This window comes from Arvicanthis niloticus, chromosome 11 (genome assembly GCF_011762505.2).
Source record: "Arvicanthis niloticus isolate mArvNil1 chromosome 11, mArvNil1.pat.X, whole genome shotgun sequence".
Taxonomy (NCBI): Eukaryota; Metazoa; Chordata; class Mammalia; order Rodentia; family Muridae; genus Arvicanthis; species Arvicanthis niloticus.
The window spans coordinates 13,603,215-13,623,479 of record NC_047668.1 but is presented as its reverse complement, the minus strand read 5'-3'; the positions used below and the strand labels follow the sequence as shown (position 1 = coordinate 13,623,479).

The 20,265-nt window shown below is 39.2% G+C and overlaps 1 protein-coding gene across 1 annotated transcript in view; it reads left to right on the top strand.

Annotated features, from left to right (window-relative positions):
• Positions 1-19,868, top strand: part of Srp54 (signal recognition particle 54) — a 31,315-nt gene extending 11,447 nt beyond the window's left edge. Inside the window, exons 5-16 of the mRNA XM_034513951.2 lie at positions 2,718-2,822; positions 4,054-4,120; positions 4,201-4,258; positions 5,778-5,928; positions 7,252-7,400; positions 7,738-7,838; positions 8,388-8,474; positions 11,224-11,297; positions 11,558-11,666; positions 14,748-14,918; positions 17,416-17,511; positions 19,387-19,868. Coding sequence (XP_034369842.1) covers positions 2,718-2,822; positions 4,054-4,120; positions 4,201-4,258; positions 5,778-5,928; positions 7,252-7,400; positions 7,738-7,838; positions 8,388-8,474; positions 11,224-11,297; positions 11,558-11,666; positions 14,748-14,918; positions 17,416-17,511; positions 19,387-19,478 — 1,260 coding nt within the window. The 3' untranslated portion in view covers positions 19,479-19,868. The remainder of the gene's footprint in view (positions 1-2,717; positions 2,823-4,053; positions 4,121-4,200; positions 4,259-5,777; positions 5,929-7,251; positions 7,401-7,737; positions 7,839-8,387; positions 8,475-11,223; positions 11,298-11,557; positions 11,667-14,747; positions 14,919-17,415; positions 17,512-19,386) is intronic.
• Positions 19,869-20,265: the final 397 nt, after the last annotated feature.

The window sequence follows — 20,265 nt, the reverse complement described above, 5'->3', positions numbered from 1 at the left end:
TCTGGTAAAGGTGTCTGGTGCTAAAACTCATCACCTGAACTGAAGGAGAGAACTGACTCCTGTAACAGTTCCCTGACTTTCACATGTGTGTCATGGGACATGAGCATAGACAGATAACACACACACACACACACACACACACACACACACACACAAGTTAGGAAATAAATGGAAGGGCTAGTAACTCTGAAAGTGGGCTGTTTAAAAAAACAATATTTGTGTGTAGGCCTGGGGAGATGGCTATGCAGTTAAGAGCACTTGTTGTTCTTGTAGAGGACCCGGGTTCAATTCCCAGCATCCACATGGCGATTCACAGCCATCTGTAACTCCAGTTCCAGAGGATCTGATGCCCTCTTCTGATCACCACAGGTACCACATGGTACATACATACATGTAGGCAAAACACATGAAATGAATAATATAAAAAACGAATAACAAAAAAACCCTAAAAATTGAAAAATATTTTTGTGTATCTGTGAATATGTGCATGTGATTTCTGGTGCCTGTAGATGTCATAGACTTTGGATTTCCCTGGATCTGGAGTTACAAGTAGTTGGTAGCTACCTGATGTAGATGCTGGAAACTAAATTTAGGTCTTTTGTAAGAATTATCATCACGCCGGGTGGTGGTGACTCATGCCTTTAATCCCAGCACTTGGGAGGCAGAGACAGGCAGATTTCTGAGTTCGAGGCCAGCCTGGTCTACAGAGTAAGTTCCAGGACAGCCAGGACTACACAGAGAAACCCTGTCTCGAAAAACCAAAAAAAAAAAAAAAAAAAAAGAATTATCATCACTTTGGAACTTCAGTGGGAAGCATTTGCTGAGTAACTACTGTATCCCAGGCAGTATGGCAGGTACTGTGGACAGCCGAGTACTGGTCCTTATCTCAGAGAAGCTAACAGTCTAGAGCAATGATAAGTACAAAGCAAAGTTAAAACTGTTTTCGTAGTAATATTAAAGCATTATTTACTCTGGTGTGTCCTGCTGGGGATTGAACCTAGACCTCACCCATAACAGCATATGCTCTGTCACTGAACTGTATCTCTGCCTTGTCCTCTTTACCTTTTTACTGTGCTGGTCTTTACACAGCGTGACAGCCTGCTAGCGTGAGTCGTGAATACCAGCTGACTGTGGTGGCACGTACCCTCAATCCTATTACTTTTCTATGTTCACCTTCATTCTTTATACCTCGTGACATAAAATATATGTTCAGATGTCCTATTTTTACATATCTTAAATATTTTAAGAATAATTTTAAACCTATCTTCTTTTCATCCTGTACTCTGAAACAGGAACACAAAGGCAGCCAAGCTACATAACAAGGCACTGTATGAAAAAAAATAAACAAAAAGACACTACATTATAATATTAGTGACTAGGGACTTTACCAGCAAACACTTAAAATGCCAGCTTTCACTTAAATCCATGATCAAACAAACAGATGTTATCAGTTATATTAAATTGTGACAGTTGACTATGTGTATAACTTTTTAAGGTTCTGTAGATGAAATGGAAATATAAAGTTCTGTGTGTGCTGTACTCAAGTTCCTTAATCCTTGTGGGAAGTCACGTCTCTGACTAGTTCACGGCCAGCTTAGGTGTTAAGAGAATAGCCTTGTGTTGGGGAGCTGTTCTTATGCCACTCTTGCCCACTAACCCATTGTAAATTATATTTTTCTCCTTTGCTTTCTTCAGGAAATTATTTTATGGATCTTTTGGTATTAGAAAATTTAATATTTGAATTAGAAGGTGTCTTCGTGTGCCACTTATCATTTTGTTTCATACAAACATTTGTCAAATGAATATTCATACCAGTATAGAAGCCTCTAGACACGTGGTTATTGAGCACTTGTAATGTATTTAGGCTAAATTGTAAGATTATTTCAGTAGAAAATTAAACACCCTAATTTAAGTAAAAAATGGTAGAATGCCTGCCTTGCTATATGAAGCTCTGGATTCTATCTCCATAGCCAAAAACAGCTTTTAATTTTTTTCTTATTTTAATATAAGAAGAAAGACAAATTTGGAAAAAGTATATACTCACTGGATTTGAAGACTTATTATATGAGAAAAGAAATATAAAATATCTCATTATATAGCTTGCCGCTGAAATGATAATGTTTGAGTAACAAATGTAAATAGGCTAAATAATAAAATATTTTAGGTAGTGTCAACTTTATATATTATGAGAAATTTAAAAAATTACATTTGTTATTTTGCATGTGTTGGGGGGTGGCTGGCAAGTACGTACTGTGCTTAACAGTTTGAGGGAGTTGGCTGTTTCTCTCTACCATGTGGCTTCAGGGGATTGAACTTAGGTTGGCAAGTCTGGTAATCACCTTTCTTTTTTTTTTTTTAAAGATTTATGTATTTATTTTATGTATATAAGTCCACTGTAGCTGTCCTCAGACACACCAGAAGAGGGCATCAGATTTCATTATAGATGGCTGTGAGCCACCATGTGGTTGCTGGGAATTGAACTCAGGACCTCTGGAAGAGCAGTCAGTGCTCTTAACCGCTGAGCTATCTCACCAGCCCGAAAACTCTTAAATTTCACTCTGCACAAAAGGAACTGTTAAAGTTGCCTAAGAATGTTGGGATTATGGTGGCTTCAGTAAAATGAAAACATCCTCAGCCTGATACTTATCAATCAGAGTCACAGGGAGAGGGATTTTTGAACGCCACACGTTAGTCTGATATTTTTCTTTCTTGTGTAGCTTGTAGACCCTGGAGTTAAAGCGTGGACACCAACTAAGGGAAAGCAGAATGTGATCATGTTTGTTGGACTGCAAGGGAGTGGTAAAACAACAACCTGTTCAAAGGTGAATACTCTTTAGAATGTCATCTGGAAGATATATTTGTATGAATAGAGTTTTATTTTAAACCCAAGCTATAGATAGTTGTTTTACAGTTTTGTTACTTAGTGTATCTTTTCTGCTTTTGTAACTTTTTATAGGAAAAAACAGAATCCTATAATTTTCTATGACATTTGTTAGAATGTTAGACTTGTACACAAGTGTGGTGATGTGTGACTGTAGTTCCAGCCACTTGTGGAGGTGGAGGTGAGGAATTGAAGGACTCCTCCGTTCCAGAGTGAGTTTGAGGTCAGCCTTAGCTGTAGGAGACCATCTCAGAAAAATCAAACCAAACCCTAAACCAAAAACCAAGGAAAAGCAACGTTAGTTCTGGTTTCTTTTGAAACAGAAAAGGCAGTTCCTGTCCTTACAGAGTAAGTATGGTCAGATACAGTGGAGGAAGAGGTGATGGCCTTGTGTGTTGAGGGCAGCCTGTCTTGTAGTTACTTCCAGCCCAGGCAGGGCTGCATAATAAAAACAAGGATAAGGTGTGTGTGCGGTAGGGCTCTTGTGTCCACAGTGGTTTGGTCCACAGTGGTTTGTTTTTTTTTTTTTTTTTTTTTAATTGAAGAAAAACCAGGAAATTTACTTTGTTTTGACACAAAATTTTTCTTTGAATGTCCTACTGTGTATGATATGGCCTTTTATCTTACATAATTCTTTTTTTTTTTTTTTTTTTTTTTTTGGTTTTTCGAGACAGGGTTTCTCTGTGTAGCCTTGGCTGTCCTGGAACTCACTCGGTAGACCAGGCTGGTCTCGAACTCAGAAATCCGCCTGCCTCTGCCTCCCAAGTGCTGGGATTAAAGGCGTGCGCCACCACCGCCCGGCTTACATAATTCTTATATTGATTTTTTTTTATCATTTTATTGTATTTTTTTTCTATAATTGGGTTCCCTAACTTAGTTGCTAGATTTTTTTTTTCTTTTTCCTACAAACAAGCTTTAGTCATGATAAAAGTTTAAAGGGCGGGGGTGATGGTTATTTTTAAAGGATGTCATTAATTATTTTAGCCTTAACATTGCATTTTTAACAGTGATTATTGTTGCTTTTCCATCTTAAAGTCATTGAATGGCAATTTAAACTCTTAAGAGATTTTGCTGTGCCTCAATATTTTATATTACATTCAAGAAATATGAAGTTGTATATAAAATGATTTATTATTTTTTCTGATACCTTATTTTGAATCTTCCTTTCCCAGTTAGCATATTATTACCAGAGGAAAGGTTGGAAGACCTGTTTGATATGTGCAGATACATTCAGAGCAGGTAGTGTGCTGAAATTTAAAATCTGTTTTCTGTAATTTCTGTTGTCATATTTGAGGCTTCACTACCTCTTTCTCTTTTAGGAGCCTTTGACCAGCTAAAACAGAATGCCACCAAAGCAAGAATTCCGTTCTATGGAAGGTAGGCTACTGTCTGCTTTGGTTTTGTGAGTCTCAGTCTCAGTTTTAGTCTAGTCTGACCTGGAAAACCTAAGTAGACCAGGCTGGCCTCTGGCTTGTGATTGTTTTGTTTCAGTGTTCTGAGTACTGGGATCATAAGATGTGTGCCACCATACATGGATTCCTTTCTTTTGTTTTAAGACGTTGGAATCATACCTCATGCAAGGGAATATAAAGTATGCAGTACAATAATAAAATAAAAATGAAAATAGGGGCCTGACAACCTGAGTTTGACCATAGAAACATGGTAGAAGGGGAGAACCAACTTCAGAGGGTTGCCCTTTGACCTCCACACATGTACTGTGGCACCTCAGTGGGTTATGTGTGGAGGTTATGTGTCGGTATGCCTACTCATGTGCATGTGTGTGCATGCGCGTGCGAGCATACACACACACAGACACCTACAAATAAGTATATCTTTAAAACACTATAAATGAAGCACACGTTGGCATATCTAATTAGCACTTTGTTTATAGGAAGATAGGTTACTTACATTAAAATGATTATTTGACAGCTGTCTTAGTTAGTGTTACTATTGCTACAGCGAAACACCATGATCAGAAACTAATTTGGGAGGAATGTTTACCTGGCTTACACTTCCACACCATAGTTCATCATTGAAGGAATTTGGGACAGGACCTCCAACAAGACAGGAACCTGGAGGCAGAAGTTGATGGGCAGGCCAGGTTACTGGCTTCCTCCACATGGTTCTTCTGGAAGTGTTTTTTCTATTTAAGGTCCCTTACTGTTAGATAACTCTAGCTTGTGTCAAGTTAACATAAAACTAGCCAGAACAGGTTTGTACCTTGAGTCTTACTTACTGTAATGGTTATATGGATTGTATACATTTGTCAAAACTCATCAAAGGAGACTGGCCATGTAGCTTACGGATAGAGTACTTGCCTAGGATATACAAGGTCCTGAGTAAAATATTAATACCTAGTTCCACCAAAACAAAGCAAAAGACAAAACAACCTCTTCCCTTCAAAAGAACATTCATTAAAATGAATACAGTGGGAGGCTGGAGAGATGGCTCAGTGGTTAAGAGCACACTGACTGCTCTTCCAGAGGTCCTGAGTTCAATTCCCAGCAGCCACATGGTGGCTCACAATCATCTGTAATGAGATCTGGCGCCCTCTTCTGGTGTATCTGAAGAGAGCAACAGTGTACTTACATATGTGAAATAAATAAAATAATTTTTTTTTAAAAAGTTGAATATAGTGGAGACTAGTGAGCTGGCTCAGCAGGTAGAATTACTTGTCACCAACACTGGCAACTTGGGTAGGAAAAGTTTAGTGGTATCTTACAATGCCAAAGAAATGGGCTTCTGTATTTATTACTTAGTAATGTCTTCTAAATTGAAACTATAATATTTTCACTTTTTCAGAATAGATTAAAAGTAAACTGACAGTTTCCAAGTAAATACTATTTGAATGTTTCCCCATTGTAGTATTGTTAAATCATTTGTTCATCTCAAATAGCTATACTGAAATGGACCCTGTCATCATTGCTTCTGAAGGAGTGGAGAAATTCAAAAATGAAAATTTTGAAATTATTATTGTTGATACAAGTGGCCGTCACAAACAAGAAGACTCTTTGTTTGAAGAAATGCTTCAAGTTTCTAATGCTATAGTAAGTAGCTTTCCATGTAGCATCATTTTAAGAACTTCAATTTAACTGTAAAACCTGATTGAGTTTATGAATATAAATTACTCGTTACCTGTAAGACAGCTACTATCATTGAGTGATAAAGGACTTACTGTCATCAGCATAGAAAAAAATAATAATGAAAAATTAAGAATTAGTCTTAAGTATTTGTTGGGTTTTTCTTGTTACTTAAATTCAGTTGAAACAATAATTTTAAAGATTTTTCAAAATGAAGCATTAGTATTGTCATTTAGTGTTTCCTTTAAAGCTCTTAAAAGATGGGGCTAGGTGTAGTGGCACATACCTTTTATCCTAGTACTTGGGAAACACAGGTGGATCTCTGTGAGTTCAAGACCAACCTGTTCTATGTTATTTTACCTTCTAGGCCAGCCAAGGCTACATAGTGAGACCTGTGTGTTGTTCATTGTTCTGTTGCTGTGAAAGACACAACATGACCAAGGCAACTCTTATGAAAGAAAACATTTAGTCGGTCTTGCTTACAGTTTGAGGAGGTTTAGTCCATTTTCATCATGGTGGCACACAGACAGACATTGTGCTGGAGAAGTAGCTAAGAGTTCTACATCCACATCTGTAAGCAGCAGGAGAGAGAGCCACTGGGCCTAGCCAACCCCCGATGACACAGTTCCTCTAGCAAGGCCATACCTACTTCAAAATGGCCACATCTAAGCCTTCTCAGGTAGCACCGTTCCCTGATGACTAGCATTCAGACATAGGAGGCTGTGGGACCATTTTTAATATAACCATCACACCCAGACTCAACAAAACAAAAATAAAATTATGATGGAAATTATGTAGCTGTAAGAAGCAGCTTAACACCTTTTGCATACCTTATTTAGTGATTTGTGCTAATTAGTGTCTTGTTAGTGAAACTGTTACTTGACAAATGTCAACAGATTTTTTTTTTTTTTTTTTGAGACAGGGTTTCTTTTTGTAGTCTTGGCTGTTCTGGAACTGGTTCTCTTTAGACTTTGCTGGCCTCAGCTTCAAACTTAGAGATCTGCCTGTCTCTGTCTCCCAAGTGCTAAGATTAAAGGTGCGACCTTTCTTCTTCATTTAGGTCTCGGCTCAAAATCATTTCCAGAGAGGTTACCATAGTTTCTTCTCTGTATCATGAGCACAAAGTTTTCTCTATTTATCTCTTTGTGAAGACCTACATGCCACTTAATTTATGGTGCTTCCCCAGTCAATACTTAACTGATCAATATTCATAATAAGCATTCTATACATGCTCATGGTGACCTTTTTATAACACCAGTAAGAACATGTCTTTTTATTTACCCTTTCTAGCAACCTGATAACATTGTTTATGTGATGGACGCATCCATTGGGCAGGCTTGTGAGGCCCAGGCGAAGGCCTTTAAAGATAAAGTCGATGTAGCTTCAGTGATAGTGACAAAACTTGACGGCCATGCAAAAGGAGGTGGTGCCCTCAGTGCGTGAGTATCAGCTGAAGTGTCACTGTTGTGGCTGTTGCTGATCCCTTTGCCATGTAAATCGTTTGTTTATGCCTTGGGATCGTGTGTGTGTGTGTGTGTGTGTGTGTGTGTGTGTGTGTGTGTATTTATGAGTTTCTTATTCTGCTTTTAAAAACATTATAATAATGGAACTGATAGAATCCATAAAGGAGATTTAAGTACAAGAAGAATTTTGGAGTCCATTTGGTATAGGTCTATCTAGTGAAAAGAAGCTTTAATTTTATACATTTTGTCTATTATCTTTAAAAAATGTGTTTTCTTTTTAAGGTTATTTTTTGTTTTATTTTTTTCTTTGTAGAGTTGCTGCCACAAAAAGTCCAATTATTTTCATTGGTACAGGGGAACATATAGATGATTTTGAACCTTTCAAAACACAACCGTTCATCAGCAAACTTCTTGGTAAGTATAATATGGAACAATCTCTGAGATAGTGTGGATCTTAGAACAAATTAGGGCCTTAGTCCTGTGCTTACTATCTTAAAATGGTAATTTCCTTTTGTGATTTATCATTCTAACTTGACTTTACGTTAAGTGCTGGGATCAGCGCCAGGGTCTTGCTGTGCTACTGAGCTGCAGCCCCGCCTCCCGACCTGTCTGTGCTGTGGCAGTGTGGGAGCATGAGGTACTGAATGCAGAGCTTTTGAGAGGAGTCTGAGCACATAGTACAGAAAACGTAGCTGTAGCAACAGAGGCTGTATTGACAGTACAGCATTCCTGTCGTCTTCAAGTGCTGTAGTTAGGGAGCATGGAGGTAGATCAGCTTGGGCTGTCTTCCCTGATTCATGACTTTGCTGCAATTTAACCTTCTTAGCTTCAGTTCTTTTCACATACAATACAGTGAGAGGACTTAACCAACCTTGCAAAACTATCGCATGTGTCTGTGTGTTTTTAATGATGTAAAGGTGAGCATATTGTGATCTGCTCACTTTTCTCTTTGGTGTCTTTCAGGAATGGGTGACATTGAAGGACTGATTGATAAAGTCAATGAATTGAAGTTGGACGATAACGAGGCACTTATAGAAAAGCTGAAACACGGTATATTTGTAGCAAAAAGGCATTTGATCTCAATGTTTTTGGTTTTTGCTTTGTTTGCTTTCTTTCTTTTTTCATGATGCTGAGGAGTGAGCCAGGGCTTTGCACATGCTAGGCAAGTGCTTCACTGCCAGTTTCCCCCAACCCATTGACCTTTGAGAGCATGTCTTACTGTAGAGCTAGGCTGCTCTTGGACTTTTCATCTTCCTGCTTCTCCTTGGGTTATAAGCGTGCACTATCATACTTTCCTGGATTCCTTTTTTTTTTTTCTTTTCTTTAAAAAAAAAATTGTAAGCCAGGCAGTGGTGGCACATGCCTTTAATCCCAGCACTTGGGAGGCAGAGGCAGGGGGATCTCTTTGAGTTGAAGGCCAGCCTGGTCAACAGAGTGAATTTCAGGATAGCCAGGGCTGTTACACAGAGAAACCCTGTGTAGCAAGAGAACAAGACTGGGAACGGCATGGGCTTTGAAACCTGGAAGCCCATTCCAGTGACAGTTTTCCAACAAGGCCACACGTTCTCATCATTTCTTAACAGCCCTCGAACTAGGAACTAAATATTCAAAGTGTGAGCCTGTGAGGACCATTGCCATTCAGATCACCTCATCCAGACTGTGCTTGAGCTTGGGATCCTTTGCCTCAGCTTCTGGAGTAATGGAGGTATAGTGTGTGCCACTATGCCTGACTGACTTCATCCATCCGAAATCCTCCGGCTCCTTCCCATAGCTCTTAAAGTGCTTGTCAGTAACCCAATTATGTAGGCTGGCTCCCATCTTCTGTATGCAGTTTTGACGCTGCTGTATTTAGCCTTCTAAACCGACCTGCTGAACTTTGCGTTTCTCACATCTTGATCTCTCCTAACGTGTCCTACCTGATGCCTGAAGCCTGTGATGCATGCTCCTTTGTACTCTGTCATTAATCGCTGTCATTCGTCACAGTCATTTGATACTCACCTTCCTTCGTGAAGGTGAAGGTCAGGTTCATCACTGTGTTCTTCATCTTCCATCTTCGCAGTACCTTGCTCAGTGTCTGACACATAGGTCCTTGTAGATACGGATTCAGTGGCTGAACTCATCCTTCATTGCCTGATTTATCTGCCTTCTGCCATTCTTTGTTGATTTTTGTTTTTCTTTTGAGAATAGAGTCTTGGAGCTTGCTATGTAGACTAGGCTGGGCTCATATCCCCCTGCCTCTGCCTCAGGAGTTCTGGGATTAAAGGCTGCATCATGCCAGGCCCTTTCTGTCTTGAAGCAGTGGCCTACTTCTGCTTCTGTGTACTGAACATAGTCTGTCTCCTCTCTGACTTCTGACTCCTTAGATATCTGCAGCATTTTTTTTTTAATTCCTGATATTGTGCTTGTTTTGAGGTCACCAAGCTCTACTTACTTTCCAAATAGAATTATTGTTCCAATGTTCTCCAGTTAACATTTGACAGTGTTACTTGATTTTTCTAGTTTTAAAGTTTTCACTTGATTCTCTGTTTAGTGCTCACTTTGTTTTACAAAAACAAATTTCACGTGTGTATGCATATGAATGTGTGTATACTTACACATGTCAAGTCATGCATATGTATGGAGGTCATAAGGTAACTTGCAGGACTCTCTCTTCTCCTTTCTTATGTGGATTCTATGGATCAAATTCAACTCATTAGGTTTGGCGGCAAACGCCTATACCACTGAGCCATCTAGCTGGTCCAGCTTCTTTATGAATGGCCACGTGGATGCTCGCATCTGAACAGTGAGCCTTATAGCAGGACTGCAAGCACTGTTAACCACTGAGACATCTCTCCAGCCCAGGCTTTTTTCAAAATCCTATAGTGTGTCCATTTCCCCCAGTCAGTTTATTTCACACAGCATGATTTCTCCCTTAATTTATTATGATTATTATTATCATTGCTATGTGTGTGGTATATGTATGAGTGAGCATGCTGTGGTAAGTATACACAGATCAACTAAAATCAGTTCTCTACTTGTCCCTTTTTATGGTTTCTAGGGATTAAACTCAGGTCAACAGGTGTCGTGGCAAGTACCTTCATCCACTGACCAACCCACATGATTTGTTTTTGTTTTTGAGACAAAATCTTCCTATCTAGCCCTGACTGGCTACAGACTTGGACTCTTCTCAGCCCCCTGATTGTAGCAGTTAGAGGTGTGAGCCACTATGCCCATCAGCATAATATTTTTATAATCATCAGTGAAGTTATATGTAACTAATTTTTTTCATATAGGGACTTTTTATATAGCCTGACTGTCCTGAAGCTCCCTATGTCGACCAGGTTGTCCTAAAACTCGTAGGGTCCAGCTGCCTCTGCTGGGATTAAAGGCATGTGTCATCACTCCTGGCATTATTTGAGTTCTGTTTCTTCCTCTCTTCGGTTTTCTGATCATGGAGAGCTAAGCTATTAAGACACTGCAGATCTTATAAATCATTTTTGCCATTTTATATTTTTGCCCGAAAAGCATAGGAATTTTACATGTTCTATATTCTCTCTAGCTTTTGCTACTTTAGCCACTTTAGTAGGTGTAGTTTGTCTGTCTTGTTTCTGGGTTTCTGTGTGTTTGTATATGTTTATCTAATGTGCTAGAGTAGTAGGCTTCTCCGTGGTACAATCTGACCCTGTGCCTACGACTCCTTATAGCATTCATCCTGCCCTGTACACAGTGACTATGCAGTAAATGTTTGTTGATTGCATAGTATGCTTCAAGATGAATTCATGCTTGCTACTATATCTGAATTTTTTGTATTGCATTTCAGGTCAGTTTACATTGCGAGACATGTATGAACAGTTTCAGAATATTATGAAAATGGGCCCGTTCAGTCAGATCTTGGTTAGTTACCTTTAAATGTTTCTAAAATTTCTTTATACCAATTTTGTAAATTAGTGGGGTTTTGTTAGGACATTTTCATGAGTTTATGTGATTGTACTGTTTTTTTTTTTTTTTTTCATTGTAATTTCTAAGAACAGATATACTTACATTAATCATTGGGTAAAATGGATCTTTTAAGAATTAGTTTCAAAGTTAGTATTTAAATATTGACATTTTGAGCAATAATAAATCCTTGGTGACTATGTATAAATCTGTTTTAGGGGATGATTCCTGGTTTTGGCACAGATTTTATGAGCAAAGGAAATGAGCAGGAGTCAATGGCAAGGCTCAAGAAACTGATGACAATAATGGACAGTATGAATGATCAAGGTAAGGCAGGGATGGCGTCACTGAGCGGCAGCATTCTGAGGTCGGCAAGTTCTGAGTGTCATTATTTTCTGGTTGGCAAGATGGAAGAAATGTAGTCCAAAAGATTACTTTTAGATAGATGTAGAATAACTTGTAAGCTCTGGCTTTCAGGGTTGTGATCACTGAACTGATTCCTCATTGAGAGAAATGTGAAGTATAAAGCTTCCTCAAATGAGTTCTGAAGAAAGAGTTGTATGTTTTTATTATGTGGATGCAAATAAAGGGGGAAAGTTTCAGTCAATTTTGAGAGAATCCTGGGGCTTGAAAGAATTAAATGTTGGCTAGGTGTGATGTTGCATTCCTTTAATCCAGGTATTTGAGAGGCAGAGGAGGGTCAATTTGAGGCCAACCTGGCCTACATAGCAAGTTCTAGACTAGTCAGAGATATATAATGAGATCCTGTCTCAAAAAATAATTAGGGGCTAGAGGGACGGCTTGGCGGTTAAGAGCACTGGCTTCTCTTTCATAGGTCCTATGTTCAATTCCCAGCACCCATATGGTGGCTCACAACCATCTTTGACTGTAGTAGTCCTATGGAATCCAATACCCGCTTCTGGTATGCAAATATACATGAAGACAAAACACCCATATACATAAATACATTTATAAATAAACAAGCAAACCCTGGTCTTCTGGAAAATGAGCCAGTGCTTTTAATCACAGAGCTACTCCCCCACCCTGATTTTATTATATTGAGACAGGTTTCTCTGTATATTCCTAGCTGTCTTAGAAACTGGATTTGTAGACCAGGCTGGCCTCACTTGAACTCAGGGATTTGCCTGCCTCTGCCTTCCAAATGCTGGGATTAAAGTCATATGTATACACCCACTGCCCAGCTTCCCCACCACCACCCTGACTCTCAGATTAAAAACTTACTTAGAGACTTATTGACGTGGGTTAGAGGGACTTGTTATATATGTGTGGAGGTCAGAGGACATCTTTAAGAAGTTGGTTCTCTCCTCCCATGTGAGTTTCAGGGCTTGGTAACAAGCCCCTTTATCTACTGAGGCACCTGGACTGCTTATTAAGGGTCTAGGGATGATGTAAAGAGAATGTTGGAATGGACATAGCATAATAGGCTTACAGTCCTGTCACCCAGGAGGCCGACCTGAGATAGAATGAGAAAGGGACAGAGAGGTATTTTCTGTTATGTCTGCATTTTGGTTTTGTTTTTTTTTTTGTTTGTTTGTTTGGTTGGTTGGTTGGTTTTTCAAAACAGGGTTTCTCTGTGTAGTCCTGGCTGTCCTGGAACTCACTCTGTAGACTAGGCTGGCCTTGAACTCAGAAATCCATCTGTCTCTGCCTCCCAAGCGCTGGAATTAAAGGTGTACGCCACCACTGCCCGGCTTTGTTTTGTTTATTTGTTTGGGTTGTTTGTTTGTTTTTGAGACAGTCACACTATAGAATTTTTCTTTCCCCCACTCTTTTGTCTTTCTTGAGACAAGGTTTACTATGTAGCCCTCTCTGGCCTGGAACTTGCGATCCTTTTGCCTCAACTTCTCAAATGTGTATGCTACTGTGTATAGCTCAAAGTAGATGTCTTAACTGAAGTCCATCTCATTCTTCACAGTGGACACAAGTAAGGGCAGAACTCCACCTTATATTGCAAATGATCAAAAAGCTGAAGGGGACTCTGGAATATACTACAAAAGGATTACAATATCCTTTTGTAACTTCTCCATTATAGGAAATCCAAAAATGTCTCCATAATTATACATAGGGTGTCTGTCTTCAACTTGCTTATGAATGGTGTGAAGTAGAAGTTAGCAGCTATTTAGGGTAGGATGAAGGCAAGTGCTTCTGTTCTGTTTTTAAGCTATGTTATGTTCTTGTCATATATGGAGGACATAGAAAGAGTGGACATGTAATATACAGGGTGACAGACATAGAGTTTCAGAAGTCCTCAGATATTTTTCCTTTCAAAGCCAGGTCTTACTATGTAGCCCTATCTAGCCTGGAAGTTGCTATGTAGTCCAAACTGGCTTCAAACTTGCAGTGATCCTCCTACCTCATGAATCCTGGGATCATGAGATATGTTCCACTACACCTATTGGTTCTCAGAATGTTCTGTTTAAATTGTAGATAAACTGTACATATGTTTGCTTTGTTCCTTTTATTCTAATGCTATAAATATTTTTTAAATTTTTTTACTTTAAAATGTTAAAGTAGAAGCAAACATGACAAACACTAACATTTATTAAATCTGTTTTGTGGTTTGACCGTTTATGTTGTTCCATGTACATGTTATAATGTACAGAAAAATGAAATTTTATCTCTGTAAAATGAAACAAGCTGTGGAAATGGCTCATGGAGTGAGAATATTTGCTATGAAGCAAGAAGACTGAATTTCAGATCCCCAGAATCCTTGGCATGGCTGTATTCCTCTAACACTTCTGCTGAGTTATGGAGATAGGCAGAGCCTAGGAGCTTGCTAGCCATTCAGCCTACCCAAAACACCAAGCTTCGTGTTCACTGATAGTATACCAACAAATAAATTTGGAGAGTACACACATGTATCTCTCTCTCTCTCTCTCTCTCTCTCTCTCTCTCTCTCTCTCTCTCTCTCACACACACACACACACACACACACACACACACACACACCACTGATAACTGAGAGTTGGTGATATAGCTCAGGTGTTAAGTGCTTGCCTAGCATGCAGGAATCTCTCTGTTAGAACTCAGTAAACAGGGTCTAGTATCAAACACCTGTATTCCCAGCCCTCCAGAAACAGAAGCAGGAGGATCAGAAGTTCAGTGTCATCCTTAACTACATAGAGATTTTGAGTCTAGCTAGGAATAATGAGACCCTGTATCTAAAACACAAAAATAAATAAAAAAATGCATCTGTAAGAGCCTCTGAAATTTCATATTGCCCATTTGAATTTCCTTTGTGAGTCACTCTTCCTTGTTCGGTCCCAAGTTTTGTCTCAAGTTTGGCTTTATTCTCATTTTCTAATAAATACATTTCCATTTTTAGAACAAAAGCACAGTGCTTGGCTACTGTGATAATGAATGATAATTTTTTGTCTTTGTCTGCAGAACTGGACAGTACAGATGGTGCCAAGGTTTTCAGTAAGCAACCAGGCAGAATCCAAAGAGTTGCCCGGGGATCAGGTGTGTCAACAAGAGATGTTCAAGAACTTCTGACCCAGTATACCAAGTTTGCACAGATGGTCAAAAAGATGGGAGGTATCAAAGGACTTTTCAAAGGTGAGTGGGGAAAAACACACACACCACACTGATAACTGAGAGTTAGTGATATAGCTCAGGTGGTAAGTGTTTGCCTAGCATGCAGGAATCTCTCTGTTAGAACTCAGTAAACAGGGTCTAGTATCAAACACCTGTAATCCCAGCCCTCCAGAAACAGAAGCAGGAGGATCAGAAGTTCAGTGTCATCCTTAACTACATAGAGATTTTGAGTCTAGCTAGGAATAATGAGACCCTGTATCTAAAACAGAAAAATAAATTAATTTATTTAGGTGATAATAAATTTAGGTGATACCTAAAAGAACAAAGTTCAGAAACAAAATATTAAAGCTGAGTAGTCTCATATTGGAAAAGTTACTGCTGAATTTCTGTTGTAGTGGTTGGGGCTTAGCTCTGTGGTAGGGCCTGTCTGGGTCCCTGGGTTCTGTACCACAATTTATACAATGGTTTATCTCTGCAGAATCAAGATTGTAGACATTAATATTGAAAAACTATCTTTATCAACATACAAACCAGAGTATTTAAAGAACATTACGGTATAAAAAAACTGAATTCTCTTTTCCTCAGAGAATTCCACAAATCCTATTGGAGATAACAGTTGACATAACTACTGAAGATTCTCCCATATTGCCAAACATTCCTCAGCTATATCAATTAACTAGGTTGGGTATCCCATGTTTGTACTCCCAGAAGTCTTGAGACAAGAGAAGCAGCAGGAGTGTTGCCAGCCTGATCACCCAGTGACTGCTAGTCCAGCCTGATCACCCGGTGACTGCTAGTCCAGCCTGATCACCCGGTGACTGCTAGTCCAGCCTGATCACCCGGTGACTGCTAGTCCAGCCAGGGCTACACACCTAGAACCAGTGTCAAAACAGCACCAGCCAAAATAAGAATTATATATTTTACACACATGCGCTCCGTTTAACCACTAACTCCTGCTCTTTTGGTTGTGTATCTTTGTGCCGCTCGTTAAATTCTTAAGTTGACGTGTCTGCTTTTATGTCAGGGTCAGTTTCTAGGCAATTGCATGGAATCAGTTATGTCCTTTTTGATAGAACTATAGTAGGCACCAAGTATATTTTTGTTTGTTGTTTTTCAAGACAGGGCTTTTCTGTCTTGTATAGCCTGTGTAGCCCTGGCTGTCCTGGAACTCACAGAGATCTGCCTGCCTCGGCTTCCCCAGGGCTGGAATTAAAAGTGTGTGCCACCAAGTACATTTTCTAATGTAGCTTCTAGTTTAATGGACACATTTTTTAAAGCACATTTCCAGTTCTGATGTTTTAAATTTTTTTTTCTTTGTATGTCTACCAAGTTGAATTTCCATAGTGAGTCACTTCTTTCCTGTTCAGTCACTCAGGTCTTTCTCCCTGTTGCTCTGTAATAACATCTTAACAGACTTGCTTTTCACCTCTAAATATCGTCCCAAGTGTTTTATTTGACTTTATTTCTATTTTCTAATAAACTTCTACTTTTATGGCTGGAGGTAAAGGTGAAAGTCAGAGTGCATGCAGGGCCTCTGAGATGCTTTGATCTCTGGTCCTCTATTCCCTCCAAAGTTACCATTCAAGTAGGCACAGTGCCTGTAATCCCAGCATTCAGGAGACAGGAGGATATTTTCAAATTCAAAACCAATTAGGGCTACATAGTAATATTTGGCTACAGGGCTCTGCATCTGCTCTCATCAGGTGCTGAATAAAGTCTTTCTGATAATGATTATGCATTTAACTTATTTTTAGTGAGGTAGCTTTCAGCAAACAGACACTATGTAGATAATCATTTCAAGTACCACTTGATTAGTGAAGGTCTTGTGTCTCCTGTATCATTTGAGGTAATTGATATTTCTTTCTTGAATGGTTAGGGATACACCCAGGGCAACCAGGAGCACCATATGGTCCCATTTGGTCTTTGGGAGCTCTCTGAGCACATCACACATGCAGACACCACACCGTGTTACTGTATCATTTGCTACTTTCCATATGGTGGTTCTCACAGCTTTCCTACTTCGCCATGGGCCCTAGTAGGGGCTGCCTAGTGTTGCTGGTGGTTGTACTGTAGTGTACGACTGGGCTCTCGGGGGTGAGAAGTGAAGGAAGGTCTCTCTCTACCTCAGATTTCTGTTAAGCAGTTGCTGTTGCACCTGTTGGTAACCACTCAGTCCAGTTTTGCTTATAGTGGTTTACCACATTTATAACTAAAAATATCAGGGGGAAATCACAGCTATAAGAATCCTTCCAGCCGAGTGTGGTGGCTCATGCCTTTTATCCCATTACTCAGGAAGCAGAGGCAGGGGAATTCTGTCCAGTAGGGCTTCTATAGTGAGTTCCAGGCCAGCCGGGGCTAATGCAGTAACAACAATGAAAAGTCCTTCAAATGATCCTTTATAGAGAGTTTCTTGTGGTTTTCCTTTAAAAAAAAAAAAAAAGTAATTGAGAAAATGATTAGACCTGTGCCTGATATTCTATAGCACACCTTATACTAATTAAATGTTTTGTTTTATCAGGTGGTGATATGTCCAAGAATGTGAGTCAGTCACAGATGGCAAAATTAAATCAGCAAATGGCCAAAATGATGGATCCACGAGTTCTTCATCACATGGGTAAATATCAAGTCCTTGGTCAGTTGTGATACACAGTTCAATACACAAGGGCTGTTGTCTCACAGTAAGCCTTCTGTAGTGAAACATAGCAACCTGTTTAAACACATGGTTGAAGCAGATCACCATCTGCATCCCAGCTGACTATTTACTTAATCACTCTAGATAAGGAGAAGGTTTCTGAACAGTATGAAAAACCTTTGAGTGTGTGTGTGTGTGTGTGTGTGTGTGTGTGTGTGCTCATGCTATATTGCTCTTGTGGAGGTCAAAGAACAAACTCCAGAGTCTTCTACCTCGGAGAACAGTGTCTTTCATTTTTGCTGCTGCACTGTGTAGTTCAGGCTAGCTGGCCCACAAGCCTTTATCTTGCTGAGGGTTGAGATTACAGATTCAAACTGCTACATATAGCTTTCTACATGGGTTTTTGGAGTTAAATTTGGGTCATTAGGCTTGAGTGGCCAACACTTGTACTCACTGAGCCTCCTCCGTAGTGTATAAATTAGCTGAGGTTTTATTTTGTCCTCTGCTGCCACCTGTATGGTGTGTCTATGTGTAAGTGTGGTGTATGCATGTGTATGCTAGTGTAAGGACATGTAGAGACCTGACATTGGCATCAAGTGTCTTTCTCTGTTGCCCTCTACTTTTTAATGATAGTGTCTTTAACTGAACAGACTTGGTGCATGCTATCTCAGCTAGGCTCCTGGCTAGCTCAGGACCCACATGCCTCTTTGTTCTCCTCCCCACCTCCCAGGGTTGGGATTATAGAAGCACTGGCCACTACCATTCCCAGCTTTTGTGACACAGTTAAGCACTCTACCTAAGGAGCCATCTGCCAAGCCCAATTTTTTTCCCCTAGTTTTTAAAAATTATTTAATTACCTGGAGATTTGAGACAGGGTCTCACTATGTAGCCCTGAGTGCCCTCCCTGGAAGTTGGTATAAAGGCCAGCTTGATCCTCCTGCCTTTGCCTCCAAAATGCTGGGATTAAAGGTTCTGCCACTGTGTCCAGCCCATTACAGGTGTGATTTGGGGGGCAAGCTGTTTGATCATCTTTGCTTTGAGATGGGATGTAAGATAGTTCAGGCTAGCTGGACATTGTTGTTGTGTCTGAGTGTGATCTGGAGTTTCTGACTTCCCACCTCAATCTCCCAGGCTTTGGGATCACAGGTCTTGAGTGTTGGGATTGAATCCAGAGCCTCGTGCATCTTGGGCAATTGAGCTCAAGCACTAAATGTAATCTCAGCACTAGTCAGTTTTCCTTAGTGCTTCTTCTACTGACCTTTTCCCCATTTTAGATTTGGGTGTCTTTATAGGATTTTTGAAATCACACAAAATTTTGTCCTCTAATTCCATTTTTACTGTGTTATCTTTGAAATGTCCTTAAAACTTTCTAAACTTCCCTTTTGGAAAATTTGTAGGTAATATTCATCAGGAGATTGTGACAAGTGAATAATCTAATTACTATATGTGAAACATGTCACATAGTGTCTTAGCAAAAGGTCAATTCTTTTGTCTGTAATTTCTTTGAAGCACAGCCTACCCTGCACTGATCAGTTTTTATAAAACTAATTCTAGTTACAAGAAGACTCGGTCTTGACAGAAAAGATACTCTGTTTGGACTTCTTGATTGTAGACAGGAGCTATTCCAAGATCTTTGTTTCCCTTTATTCTTCATAGTAACTTCATGAAGCACATTTTTTATATTCTTAGATAAAAATAAAGTGAATAATATAATTTTAATTTTGTGTATTTTTAAAAGCTACTGACTTAATTGCTGAGTACTTTAGAAGTTAAAGTACTTATGCAAAAGTTGTAACCAAAAGTTGTAACCGTTCAGTCTGCTGGGTCATGACCTGTTTTCCTCCCATCTCCCTCTAGGTGGCATGGCCGGCCTTCAGTCAATGATGCGGCAGTTTCAGCAGGGTGCTGCTGGCAATATGAAAGGCATGATGGGATTCAATAACATGTAAAGAAGCCGTCTTAGTAGAAACAGATGGACGTGGTTGATTATGTTATCTGCTGAGACCTCACAGTTTCTCTCCCTTTTGCAAACGGGGAAGAAGAATTTCTTGCCTGTCTTGCCTTCATTCTTTTGTCTCATCCTTTTCCTTGTCTTCCTTCCCTTTTGATGTTTGGGAGGAGTGCCTGGTTTTTGTGGAAGTCATCATTTCTGCTTTAAATCTATTAGTTTTCAATGTCACAACACTTCTTAGTTAAACAAATCATGATGTAAAATTTAGTACTTAAAGGTTTTTAATTGTCTCAAAGGCCAAGCGTTACATTTATAAACAGTTGCGATCAGTAAATTACATGATATTGAAGAAAAGTGCTACAAAATAAACTTCAAGTAATAAGTTAAAGGGTTCGTTAACTTTCTTTATGATTTGATGTGGTCAGAGTACCACCCAGAAAATAGAAAGCCAGCAGGTACATTTAAAGGGAGATATGGTAGAATAACTTAATCATGAGTATTAGAAAATGTTATTTATTTTGGAATAAAATAACTTTATTGCAAGAAACTTTAGTTTTGCCATTTAAAATTGAAATCAAGAATTTGGTTACAGTTCATAATGTATGATGTTTTGTATCAAACTTAAATTTTTTACATGTTTTGGAGTCTCATGGTCCTTGATTGTTTTTAAAGCCATTTTTGTTTCTTACATACTATTGAAAAATGATATGTTTTGATAATAGATAATTCATAAATTTGCTAATGGAAAGTAATATTAAATTATTAGGCTTACAGTATTACATATT